Source organism: Microcaecilia unicolor, chromosome 7 (genome assembly GCF_901765095.1).
Source record: "Microcaecilia unicolor chromosome 7, aMicUni1.1, whole genome shotgun sequence".
In the NCBI taxonomy this organism is placed as follows: Eukaryota; Metazoa; Chordata; class Amphibia; order Gymnophiona; family Siphonopidae; genus Microcaecilia; species Microcaecilia unicolor.
Genome location: NC_044037.1, coordinates 75,739,022 through 75,751,233, shown reverse-complemented (window position 1 = coordinate 75,751,233; position 12,212 = coordinate 75,739,022). Strand labels below are relative to the sequence as shown.

The 12,212-nt window shown below is 43.4% G+C and overlaps 1 protein-coding gene across 2 annotated transcripts in view; it reads left to right on the top strand.

Annotated features, from left to right (window-relative positions):
* OCRL (OCRL inositol polyphosphate-5-phosphatase) overlaps positions 1–12,212 on the top strand; it is a 213,450-nt gene that overhangs the window by 134,491 nt on the left and 66,747 nt on the right. The window contains exons 18-19 of one of the 2 annotated variants that reach the window (XM_030208711.1): positions 8,569–8,804; positions 9,362–9,385. In XM_030208711.1, the coding sequence (XP_030064571.1) occupies positions 8,569–8,804; positions 9,362–9,385 (260 nt within the window). The remainder of the gene's footprint in view (positions 1–8,568; positions 8,805–9,361; positions 9,386–12,212) is intronic. The other variant, XM_030208712.1, reaches the window with a different exon arrangement.

Sequence of the window (12,212 nt, the reverse complement as noted above, 5' to 3'; positions counted from 1 at the left end):
AGGCCCACGGCAGATTGGCGTCGGATGCTTTCCTTCTGTTTTGGGGGGAAGGCCTGTACGCGTATCCTCCCATTCCTCTGATAGGGAGGACTTTGCTGAAACTCAAGCAAGATTTTGATTGCTCCTTTTTGGCCTCATCAGATCTGGTTCCCTCTTCTTCTGGAGTTGTCTTCCGAAGAACCGTGGAGATTGGACTGCTTTCCAACCCTCATCACGCAGAACGAGGGGGCGCTTCTCCATCCCAACCTCCGGTCTCTGGCCCTCACGGCCTGGATGTTGAGAGCGTAGACTTTGCCTCCTTGGGTCTGTCAGAGGGTGTCTCCCGAGTCTGTCTTGCTTCCAGGAAAGATTCTACCAAGAGGAGTTATTTTTTCCTCTGGCGACAGTTTCCTGTGTGGTGTGATGGCAATGCCTTAGATCCTCGTTCTTGTCCTACACAGACCCTGCTTGAATACCTTCTACATTTATCGGAGTCTGGTCTTAAAACCAACTCTGTAAGGGTTCATCTTAGTGCGATTAGTGCATACCATTACCATGTGGAAGGTAAGCCGATCTCTGGACAGCCATTAGTAGTTCGCTTCATGAGAGGTTTGCTTTTGTCAAAGCCCCCACTCAAACCTCCTACAGTGTTATGGGATCTCAATGTCGTTCTCACCCAGCTGATGAAACCTCTTTTTGAGCCGCTGGACTCCTGTCATCTGAAGTACTTGACCTGGAAGGTCATTTTCTTGGTGGCAGTTACTTCAGTTCGCAGAGTCAGTGAGCTTCAAGCCTTGGTGGCTCATGCTCCTTATACCAAATTTCATCATAACAGGGTAGTCCTCCGCACTCACCCTAAGTTCTTGCCGAAGATGGTGTCGGAGTTCCATCTGAACCAGTCAATTGTCTTGCCAACATTCTTTCCCCGTCCTCATACCCGCCCTGCTGAACGTCAACTGCACACATTGGACTGCAAGCGAGCATTGGCCTTCTACCTGGAGCGGACAAACCCACACAGACAGTCTGCCCAACTTTTTGTTTCTTTTGATCCCAACAGGAGGGGAGTGGCTGTGGGGAAACGCACCATATCCAATTGGCTAGCAGATTGCATTTCCTTCACTTACGCCCAGGCTGGGCTGGCTCTTGAGGGTCATGTCACGGCTCATAGTGTTCGAGCCATGGCGGCGTCAGTGGCCCACTTGAAGTCAGCCACTATTGAAGAAATTTGCAAGGCTGCGACGTGGTCATCTGTCCACACATTCACATCTCACTACTTCCTTCAGCAGGATTCCCGACGCGACAGTTGGTTCGGGCATTCGGTGCTGCAGAATCTGTTTGGAGTTTAGAATCCAACTCCACCCCCCAGGCCCATTTTTATTCTGTTCCAGGCTGCACTCTCAGTTAGTTGGAAAAGTTTAGGTCATTCTCAGTTATGTCCTTGCCGTTGCGAGGCCCAATTGACCACGTTTGTTGTTTTGAGTGAGCCTGGGGGCTAGGGATACCCCATTTGTGAGAACAAGCAGCCTGCTTGTCCTCGGAGAAAGCGAATGCTACATACCTGTAGAAGGTATTCTCCGAGGACAGCAGGCTGATTGTTCTCACCTATCCGCCCGCCTCCCCTTTGGAGTTGTGTCTTCCCTTGTCTTGTTTTTGCTTGGTACGGGACTAGCGAACACGAGCGATTTCGAGCGGGAAGACGGCCGCGCATGCGCGAGAACTAGCAAACTCTGTTGCTAGGAAGATCTCCGATCGGAGGGGCTGCCGTGGACGTCACCCATTTGTGAGAACAATCAGCCTGCTGTCCTCGGAGAATACCTTCTACAGGTATGTAGCATTTGCTTCACTGTACATCCTAAAGGGCTCAATATAGCGATTGGATGGAAAGCATTTTTTTTTTAATTATGTTTCAGTTAATCTCTGACCAATTTTGTATCTTGGGTGTTTACCCTGGGCGACCAATAGAATGGTTGTGTGGATCATTTGGGTGGATGATGTCGCCATCATTACACTTTTTAAATGTTGGCATCTCTGCTTCCCTGCAGTCATTTTGACAGTTCGTCATAGTAGTAATAACAGAGTGCTCCAGTCATCCCCTAAATCAGCAGCAGTGAAACAGGATGTCTGTCGGGATTCTAAAAGTTTGGTACGGCTTTTGAATGTGTATCAGATAGACAATTTATGTTCTACAGATAAGTCATTTTCACTTTATTTTTGGAGTGATTTTGAAGTGCACGATTTTTTGAGTTAGGCTAGTGACACTGTTGTAATGTTTTTTTTTCATTCTGTGGCATGGTTTTGCAGTGAAGGTAAAGTTATGAATTGAGTGTTACTGGACTGGACTATCGATACCTGTTAATAATTTTCTTTCCATTAGTCCTTCCTAGTATTCCAGAGGTCTGCCCGAGGTTTCTGAGATGTTTAGTCGGTGTGAAGTAATGGGTCAAATAATTGTTGTCACCTTGCATGGTGCTTCCTGGATATGTCTCATTCTCTACAAGTTGTCCATAGATTTGAGAGCTTCACACGTTTGCTCATCTGGTTAGTATTAGGTTAGTGAGCAGTTTAAGGTTGTTGTGTTCATTCTGAGTTTATCTTTACTGCTTCTCTATGTAAATACTGAGGAGTGGACTGGATGCTAAGAACGATGTCTCAGCTCGGTTTTCAGTTCTCTATCGCCATCTGCTGGTTGATGGACGCAATTATCCCACAGGTTCTGGAATAGTGGAAAGGACTAATGGAAAGGTAATTCAGATAAAACCTAATTTCTCCTTACATTACCGATGCAGATGCATTGTCTCTAGAAAATTGCCACAAGGCATGGTAGTTCTTCAGCTTTTGAGTCAGCACAGTTCTCAGCACAGTTCAGGACTATGTTTAAGAATTATAATGGGGGTTTTAATTATAAAGGGATGTCACTGCAAGCCACGAGACAGACAAACTTTACTGGCAGCACAGCAATAAGAGAGAGAAAGGTAAAGTCAGAAAACAGGCAGCACACAGACATCTTCAAGGCAGACTCTTTTCCTGTGTCTCTTCACATCTCTATCTTATCCGTTGCATGTAAAGAAAGGCATGCAAAATTCCTATAGTGATTGGTTTGTATTGGAGCTCACTGGTCTCTGGTTAAAACTGATGAATTATATTTTACCTTTTTTTTATATTGAGACCAGTCATTTGCATGGCAGTCCTTCCCCTCCTCCCCCCCCCCCCCCCCCCCCCCAAACCACCAGAAAGGAGAGGGTAGCGGGTACAAGTCAGGTCCAATTTAGGTTTGGAGTCTCAGAAGGTCACTGAGTTCATTCGTTAGGGAGTCTTCATCTCTTTACTGTTGGGGCTGAAAGAAAGTATTTACTGCTCATTGCAGCCTGGTGTTTATAGCATCCCATAATCCTTAGCATCAAGATTAAATCTTCAGGTAGTGCCTTTGCCTAGGAAAAGATTTCTGCCTTTCCTAGTTCCTACACTGCTTTTATGTGGCATTTGCCTTCAAGGACATATTGCTCCATGCCTGAAGTTATTGAATTTAGAATTAAATGTAAAATCCTGATTCATACATTCAGAACCTGTATGATAGGGGTTTTATTTATACTTGGAAGATATATTAGTGAAATGTTCTCTAGCACAAAGAGCTTAGATCTCAGAGTGATGCCTTTCTTCACTTTTCATCTCTAAATGAGATGAAGTAGCAGTCACTTGAAAGGGTGTATCTTCTTACATTGCCCTATTCTGGAATCCAATTCCCAGAGAAATCCAATTGTCAAATAATTTACTACATGGTTTCTTTCTTCAGCTGTTAATCTATAAAGTTAGCTTAACTAATCATTCCTCCAGACCAGACAAGACATATAGGTTTGCATTCTCCTACCAGCAGATGGAGACTGAGAACTCCTGGTTTGGTGACATCTCCTTATGAGAATCCTGTACAGTCCAGAGCCAGCCAGTATTTCTGAGTCTCCAGCACATGGAAGAACAAGTATCTATGCAATGTGAGCTGGTGTGGAAGGACTTCAGGGGGTTTTGATCTTAGGTGTACTGTTTTAGAATGTCGGGGATCATGAGGCCTTGATGTAGTGGTGCTAGTTTTGTTGTCCTGGGATACAGAACCCAATAATACCAAGTACCTTCCCTCACACACCTCTGTTTGTGTTTTTAGCTGTTGAGTAGTCCCTGGAAGTTTTTGGGGTACTGACATTGGTGCCGGTTAGTTCTCCCCTACTTTTCGGTAGAAGCCAGGAATGCTAGGGCAAAAAAGCTGAGTTTTAAAAAAGGGGTAGGGTGAGGGAAGAAAAGAAGCAGATTGTTTAAAGCAAACAGAGGGAGGATACCTATTTTCTTCGGTCGTGGGGTATATCTTTCCAACCCATATGGGTGAGTCTATTGGGTATTCATGCCGCAATGGACCCCAGGTGGAATGAGGCCGTGTCAGAGCAGATTGAGCATAACAAATGCTATGCAGCCTTTGACCATCATCAGTGCGTAGCTCTCAGGGCTTCTGGCTAGTGCTGCAACTGTGGGAGAGATCAAGTGAACAGGGAACTCAAGTGTCAGCTCGGGGGCATCAAGTTTCACGAGGCATTGGTGTCAGGGAGGGAGTACTATGTCCTTACTTGGATTTCAGGGCTCTGTTCTTTCCTGGTTTTCTTCTTATCTCTCCCAGCGTGCTTTTAGTGTATACTCTGGTGGATCCTCCTCTACTTATATCGCACTGTCAGTTGGTGTACCTCAGGGATCTGTCCTGGAACCTCTTCTTTTCTCCATCTATACTTCTTCCCTTGGTACTCTGATCTCATCCCATTGTTTTTACTATCATCTTTACGCTGATGACTCCCAGATCTACCTCTCCACACCAGAAATTTCAGCAGGAATCCAGGCCAAAGTATCAGCCTGCCTGTCTGACATTGCTTCCTGGATGTCTCACCGCCATCTGAAACTAAACATGACCAAGACTGAGTTTCTTATCTTTTCACCTAAACCAACCTCTCTTCTTCCCCCATTCTCTATTTCTGTGGATAACACTCTCATCCTTCCTGTCTCATCAGCTCGTAACCTTGGGGTCATGTTCGACTCCTCCCTCTCCTTCTCTGCACATATTCAGCAGACTGCTAAAACTTGTCGTTTCTTTCTCTATAATATCACCAAAATTCGCCCTTTCCTTTCTGAGCACACTACCAGAACCTTCATCCACACTCTTATCACCTCTTGTTTAGACTATTGCAACTTGCTTCTCACAGGTCTCCCACTTAGCCATCTCTCTCCTCTTCAATCTGTTCAAAATTCTGCTGCACAACTAATATTCCGCCAATGTCGTTATGCTCATATTAGCCCTCTCCTCAAGTCACTTCACTGGCTCCCTATCCGTTTCCTCATACAGTTCAAACTCCTCTTATTGACTTATAAGTGCATTCACTCTGCAGCTCCTCAGTACCTCTCCACTCTCATCTCTCCCTACACTCCTCCCCGGGAACTCCGTTCACTGGGTAAATCTCTCTTATCTGCACTCTTCTCCACCGCTAACTAGACTCCGTTCCTTTTATCTTGCTGCACCATATGCCTGTAGTAGACTTCCTGAGCCGGTACGTTAAGCTGCATCTCTGGCCGTCTTCAAATCTAAGCTAAAAGCCCACCTTTTTGATGCTGCTTTTAACTCCTAACCCTTATTCACTTGTTCAGAACCCTTATTTTATCATCCTCACTTTAATATTCCCTTATCTCTTATTTGTCCTGTTTGTCCTCATTAGATTGTAAGCTCTGTCAAGCAGGGACTGTCTCTTCATGTTCAAGTGTACAGTGCTGCGTACGTCTAGTAGCGCTATACAAATGATAAGTAGTAGTAGCATTGGTGTCAGGGAGGGTGTACGTACCAGGGAAGGTGGCAGGGCTGTTGTAACAGGTTCCAGTGAGTTTGCCTTCTTGGTAGGAACAGACTCCATTTTGTTGGGTTAAGAATTGGAACAGCATCTTGTAGAGGAACTGCTGGTTCTGAGTCCTGTCAAAGTTCTAGGAACAGAATCTGAAAGTTCCTCAGTGGGGCATTGGCTGAGGTTAGATTTTTGCCTGAATTTGTGCTGCTGATGCACCAGACCTTCTGTTTATTGAAGGGTTCGGTGTTGGAGCCTCAGATGAAGGATCCTGTTTTGATGGGCAGATCCCGGAGGGACCGCCTGCTAGTGAGAGGTTCATGATGGAGAAGATGGAAGCTGTAGAAAAAGTTGGCTTCTTTAGAGTCAGCAGACTGATTTGTATTCTCTTAATGGTTGTCCACAAATGGTTGGATAGCATAGAAGAAGTGCTAGAAGAGAGAGAGCTCCTTTCAGGTGAAGATCCCTTGGTGGTCTGGATTTTTCACAGGGATGAATAGGTCTTGGAGCTTTTGAAGATCACAGAAGACTGCCCCTTGGAGTCCAAGACAAAGGAAGATCCATTGCTGGAAGCTAGCTAAACTTTTCCCTAGTGCATAGAGTGATCATGGCAGAATGTGGACACCCCTGATGCAGTTCTGAGGGTTGGCAGATCCATGGTGAAGCTATACCCTGTCCTGGTGTAGGGGAAGGGGATGTTATGTTTATCCAAGGTGGTAGTCTTGATGTTTGCTGTATCCAAGAAGACTACCTGCTGTTGCTGTTCACATGTGATCTTGGGCAAGCCACTTAAACCTTCATTACCTCAGGTACAATCTTAGATTGTAAGCCCACAGGGAAATACCTAGTGTACCTGAATACCTAGTGTACTCATCTTGAGCCTGCTGAAAAGTTGTAAGCTATCGTTCACAGGATTGTCAGATAGACACAACTAAAGTAGTAGTTTGAGGCATCAGCACTGGCTTTGCAGGTGGCTATATGGAGGTGTTATGTAACAACCCGATCCAATTATCCTTCAAATTTTGATTAACAAGTTAGTGTTATTTGTTATCCTGACATGGTATTACATTAGTTTTCTTCACATTTGAGTGACTTGACACAGCAAGTGAATCCTGCTTGATAGCTGGACCCCTAAAGGCCAGGGTTCCGCAAGCCTCAACCTTTTTTGCAGCTCAATTTAATCAGAAATCTTCTGCTTAGTGTGCGGCAGCTGCCAAAAAAGCAAATAGGATGCTAGGAATTATTAGGAAAGGGATGGTGAATAAGACCGAAAACACTATAATGCCTTTGTATAACTCCATGGTGCGTCCGCACCTTGAGTATTGTGTTCAGTTCTGGTCACCGTATCTCAAAAAAGATACAGCGGAATTAGAAAAGGTTCAAAGAAGAGCGACCAAAATGATAAAGGAGATGGAACTCCTTTCGTATGAGGAAAGAATAAAGAGGTTAGGGCTCTTCAGCTTGGAAAAGGGATGGATGAGGGGAGAATTGATTGAGGTCTGCAAAATCTTGAGTGGTATAGAACGAGTAGAAGTAAATTGATTTTTTTTTACTCATTCCAAAAGTACAGAGACTAGGGGACAGTTGAAGTTACATGAAAATACTTTTAAAACAAATAGGAGGAAATATTTTTTCACTCAACGAATAGTTAAGCTCTCAAACTCTTTGCCGGAGGATGTGGTAACAGCAGTTAGCGTATCTGGGTTTAAAAAAGGTTTGGACAAATTCCTGGAGGAAAAGTCCATAGTCTGCTATTGAGGCAGACATGGGAAGAAACTGCTTGCCCTGGGATTTGTAGTATGGAGTGTTGCCAAGATTTCGGTTTCTGCCAGGTACTTGTGACCTGGCTTGGCCACTGTTTGGAAAATAGGATACTGGGCTAGATGGACCATTGGTCTGACCCAGTATGGCTACTCTTATGTTCTTTATCTGGCTACCATCTGTCAGAAATGTAATGAATTCAGTGTACAATATCTGTATGCTGATGACCTTCAAATGTTAATTGCTGTGTTTTTTTTATTTTAAGGTTTTATATGTAATTATGTGAATTGAGGTTTTTATTGTGGTGTACAAGTACTTTTAAATAAATATGTATTATAGATATTTATAAATTGTAAGAGTCCTTGTGTTCACACTTTTTAAAAATATGTGTATGTATATATAGAGGGAGAGGGAGAGAGAGAGAGAGAGAAAAAATAAAGAAAAGGGCAGTCAGTCAGTACCCTTACCTACAGCCCAGTTAGAGTATATTGCAGACATATTATATTTATTGGCAAAATAAAAGTATACGTTCTGGTAACCAGACTAAACAGGAATAAATCTATATGTATTTATGGATATGGAAATTAGACCAGAAATCTCTGTAGTGTAGGAGTGTTATTGTATGTGGATATCACTATGAGTTACAAACAAGTCAACTGGCAGGAATTTTAAAAAATTGATTATGATAGTATCAAATAAAATATTAATATGCCACTTTGCAAGTAATTTCACATTGCCAGCCCTTGTCTTGGGTTACTGTCTTTCTGCTGCCATGATTTATCTTGATCCCTTTGTTCTGGATCTTTCTCATTCTTCTTAGTTTTTGACATTTTTTTCCAATGTCTGTCTTCATATCTTTTAGAATTTTTTTTTACTTTTATTTTTTTCCTCTCTTTTTCTTTTTGTGTCACTTTTATATTTTTCACTGATAATCTGTATGTGACTATGATTTAGTTTCTTTCTGTACCAGATGAAACTGTGGACATCTTTCTGGATGTGTATGTCAGTAAGGACTCTGTGACAATCCTGAACTCAGGAGAAGATAAAATTGAAGATATTTTGGTACTTCATTTGGACCGAGGCAAGGATTACTTTCTCACCATTAGTGGTAACTACTTGACAAGCTGCTTTGGCACCTCCCTGGAAGCTCTTTGCCGAATGAGGAGACCAATTCGAGAAATTCCTGTCACCAAACTCATTGATTTGGTAAGAAGTGGCTTTCTTCTAGTTTGAGAGAAGTCTTCTCCAGCCTTTTTTTCAGAAATTAATATTGGAATTACATCAGATAGATAGTGAGCATTGCCTTTAAAGAGTGATTGATTCTTCTGAAGATAGCTTGTATATCTGCTTCGTTGGGAGTATATGTTCACGTGTCTTCTCTTTGAGCCTAAGAAACATGTCCTAAGACCTTGAAGTCATTTTCCCACTCAGCATGTGCTGTATATGTGTCTCGGTGCCAGTGAACTATCCCTTGCCCTCCTTTTTCTTCTGCAAGGGGTGGGGGAGGGTGGAGAGGTGGTAGATGGACCTGTACAGAAAATTTCTTTGTGTCTTTCTCGCTAAAAGTGCTTTAAATGTATATAGGAGGACATCTCAGGAGCTTGGTGCAGCAGTGTGCTTATTCATACAGAGCAATTCTTGCAAGAAAGAAAATAAGGAAGTGAGACCTGTTAAACTTTCAGTTCTATAACTTCATGCTAACTCATACTTGCTGTTGTTAATCCACTCTTTTCTTCTCTCTCCTGTTTGCTGATTACTCTCAGGGAGAAGACAGCTTCCTAGAGAAGGTAACACTAACACTTTGACAGGATTTTTCAGTGCTTTTATTCACTTTCACTTTCTGCTATTCTTGTTAGTGATTTATACTTGTATTTTAACTGTTTCAGTGAGGATAAGCAGAATATGCAGCCCGTGAGGATAAGCAGAATATGCAGCCCTCACACATGGGTAACATCCACCAGGTTGAAGCAGTGGCTGGGAAAGCTATTATAACTTCTAGAGTATGTGTCAGGAGGAAGATAAAGCTAGCATCAGAGCAATTTGCTATTGACAAAAATCATCTTCTTGATGAAAGCCATCAGCCCTGCTTGTCTCTGTGCTCCTCTAAGCTGTTCTCTGTTCCCAGACAAGTTTTGTTGTTGAAAAATGCAAGCAGAGTGCTTCTCCCAGAAGCCACCCTCACACAATAACAGCTCCAGACCTCATGAAAAATTTTGTACGTGAAAGGTAGGCGCTCCTTTCTGTACATAGCTTGAAAATGGCTGTGCTTTGCTCAGAATGCTCATTTTAATACTAATCAGCTCGTTGTAATACATTTGCATAGGATAATCATTGCCTGCTACTGTGATAGGTAAGATGGACGCGGAACCCCTTTGTGCATTACTCGCTAAATAATATGCACGCTAAACTGGATAGAACCAGTCAAAATCGAATGTTCCTAGCACAGTAAGCTTTGTGCATCGGCCCCTGAGAGCTTTAATTATAGGGAGTGGTGCCTGCAGTCTCTCATGGCTGTGGATTTGAGACCTAAAATTGGATGCGCAGGATAAATTTGTTGACGTGCCCTTATAAGGGCGATAATCTCTGAAGATATGTTAAAGAAGTGATGGGCCAAGTGAAAAACCACTGTGCCACATTTCATTCATTCTAGATGAAAGTAACCTGCTGTGAATCCCTAATACAGGTTTGATAAACCCTGGTTTACAAAGGGGATGGTCACAAGAATCTTCAGCAGGATATGAGCCCTGGTGTTCCCAGTTCTCATCCTGCTGCTCTATCCACTACTTCATATGCATCCTTAGTTCTTGCCTAGGTGGTGTTGGACTTGCATTGTAACCAGTTAATCATCCTTCCAACATGTTTTCCCAACCCACTAATCCACAAAAGGCATGAGCCTTGCAAAACAGCCTTCACCACCTACCTTGAATAGACTGAATCCCTTAGAACAGTGCTTTGCAAATGTTTATCCAGTATGACGTAATTTTAACAATTACAAATTCATGTAACTCTTGATGATGATGAAAACAAACTAGTAGACCCAATTCTGTTCCCTTCTCATATCTACTTCTTCTTCACCACACTTATCTATAGCATGAAGGCTGCAGGAGTCAGCACAGGGCCCTGTGTGTCATTAGTGTGCTCTCACAGATCCCAGCATTCTGCATAGGTTTACAGTCGTAACAGGAGGCCTCCATAGTGACGCGGACAAAGCCTGTGAACATTTATTAGCTCTCAAGCACTGTGCTAACTATGACTACTGGGCATAAGTCACAGTGGAGGACCAGAGAGAGGGGAGAGCAGCCTGTTTCCCTGAGTCCATAGGATCTTCACTCAGTGTGGGAGCTGCCACCTCAGAAAATCCACCCAGCCTTTTTGTTTGTTTGGATCCCAATCTACTTGATATTACCATTGAATAATAGATGTTATCCCTTTGTTGTGCTTAGGCAGTTCTTACTTTAGAAGGGCTTGTCAGAGCCACAGGGACAGCGATAGTAGCTCATCCTCGATCTGCCTCAGTGTAAGAGATTTGCTAGGCTGCAGTATGGGGTTCCATCCTCAAAATCACTTCTCAGTTTTGTTTAAACAAATACCCCTGACAAAGCAGAAGATTTGGTTAAGTTATCCTCCAAATTCCCCTTCACATACAGAATTCAACTCCATTCTCCATAGGACCAATTTTAAATATTTTCAGGCTGCCTATGCTTAAACAAGAAAAGGGTGCATCTTACCAACTGAAAAAAAAATGTGCCCAATGTCAGCATTTTTTCTCCTTTTCAGTTAAAGGCAGCCTGTAATTAGGAATTTGCATATGTGAGCATTGAATATCCTGCTAGTAAAGTTGCTTACCTCTAACTGGTTTTCTTCAAGGACAGCAGCAGAGCAAGCTTAGGAATTGTGCCAGTGAGGCACTGACGTAGAACGCTGAAAGTCTGCTTCACTGACTTTGCCCTCTGCAGTGACGGGCTGGTGCTGTTTCTCTCCACACTCTGCCAGCAACTTGGGAGAACTTAAAACTGGCACTTCTTAACACTAGCTACAACTGTTGCAAAAAGCATCAAATTCCTCGGACATATTGGGAGAGTGGGGAATGTGGACTCAGAGGTGGTACTGAGGCTGAGAGAATGGGAGGGGGGCATTCAAGGTGATGCTGAGGCTTGGAGAATTGGGGAGGGCAGTTGAAGGCGACGCTGGGGCAGGGGTAAGGGCCCTCCTGGTGATGCTGGAGAAGTAAGAATCAAGGACATGTACTGGGAAAGGTGCAGAGAGATAAATGTTATGGTAAGGAGGAAGAAAGGCAGGGTAAATTAATATTTGAGAAGGAAATAGGTGGATGCTTAGGAAAGGGGGAGAGAAGGCAGTATGGGAGAGTGGCAGGAATAATGGATGCTAGGGAAGGAGAGAAAGAGGCAAGAGGACAGATACTGGGGACATGGGGATGTGAGTGGGTAGGGACTCCAGACCTAGGTAGTGACTGTAGGATTGGGTTGGAGACCAGAATAAAATGCTCTAAAATTGTCTGGATATTGAGAATATAAGTAGGGAGTTGGCACTAGGGTGGGATTGTGAGTAAAGACTCAAGGATTGAGTAGGGTAGAAGAGTGGTGACTTAGGGAT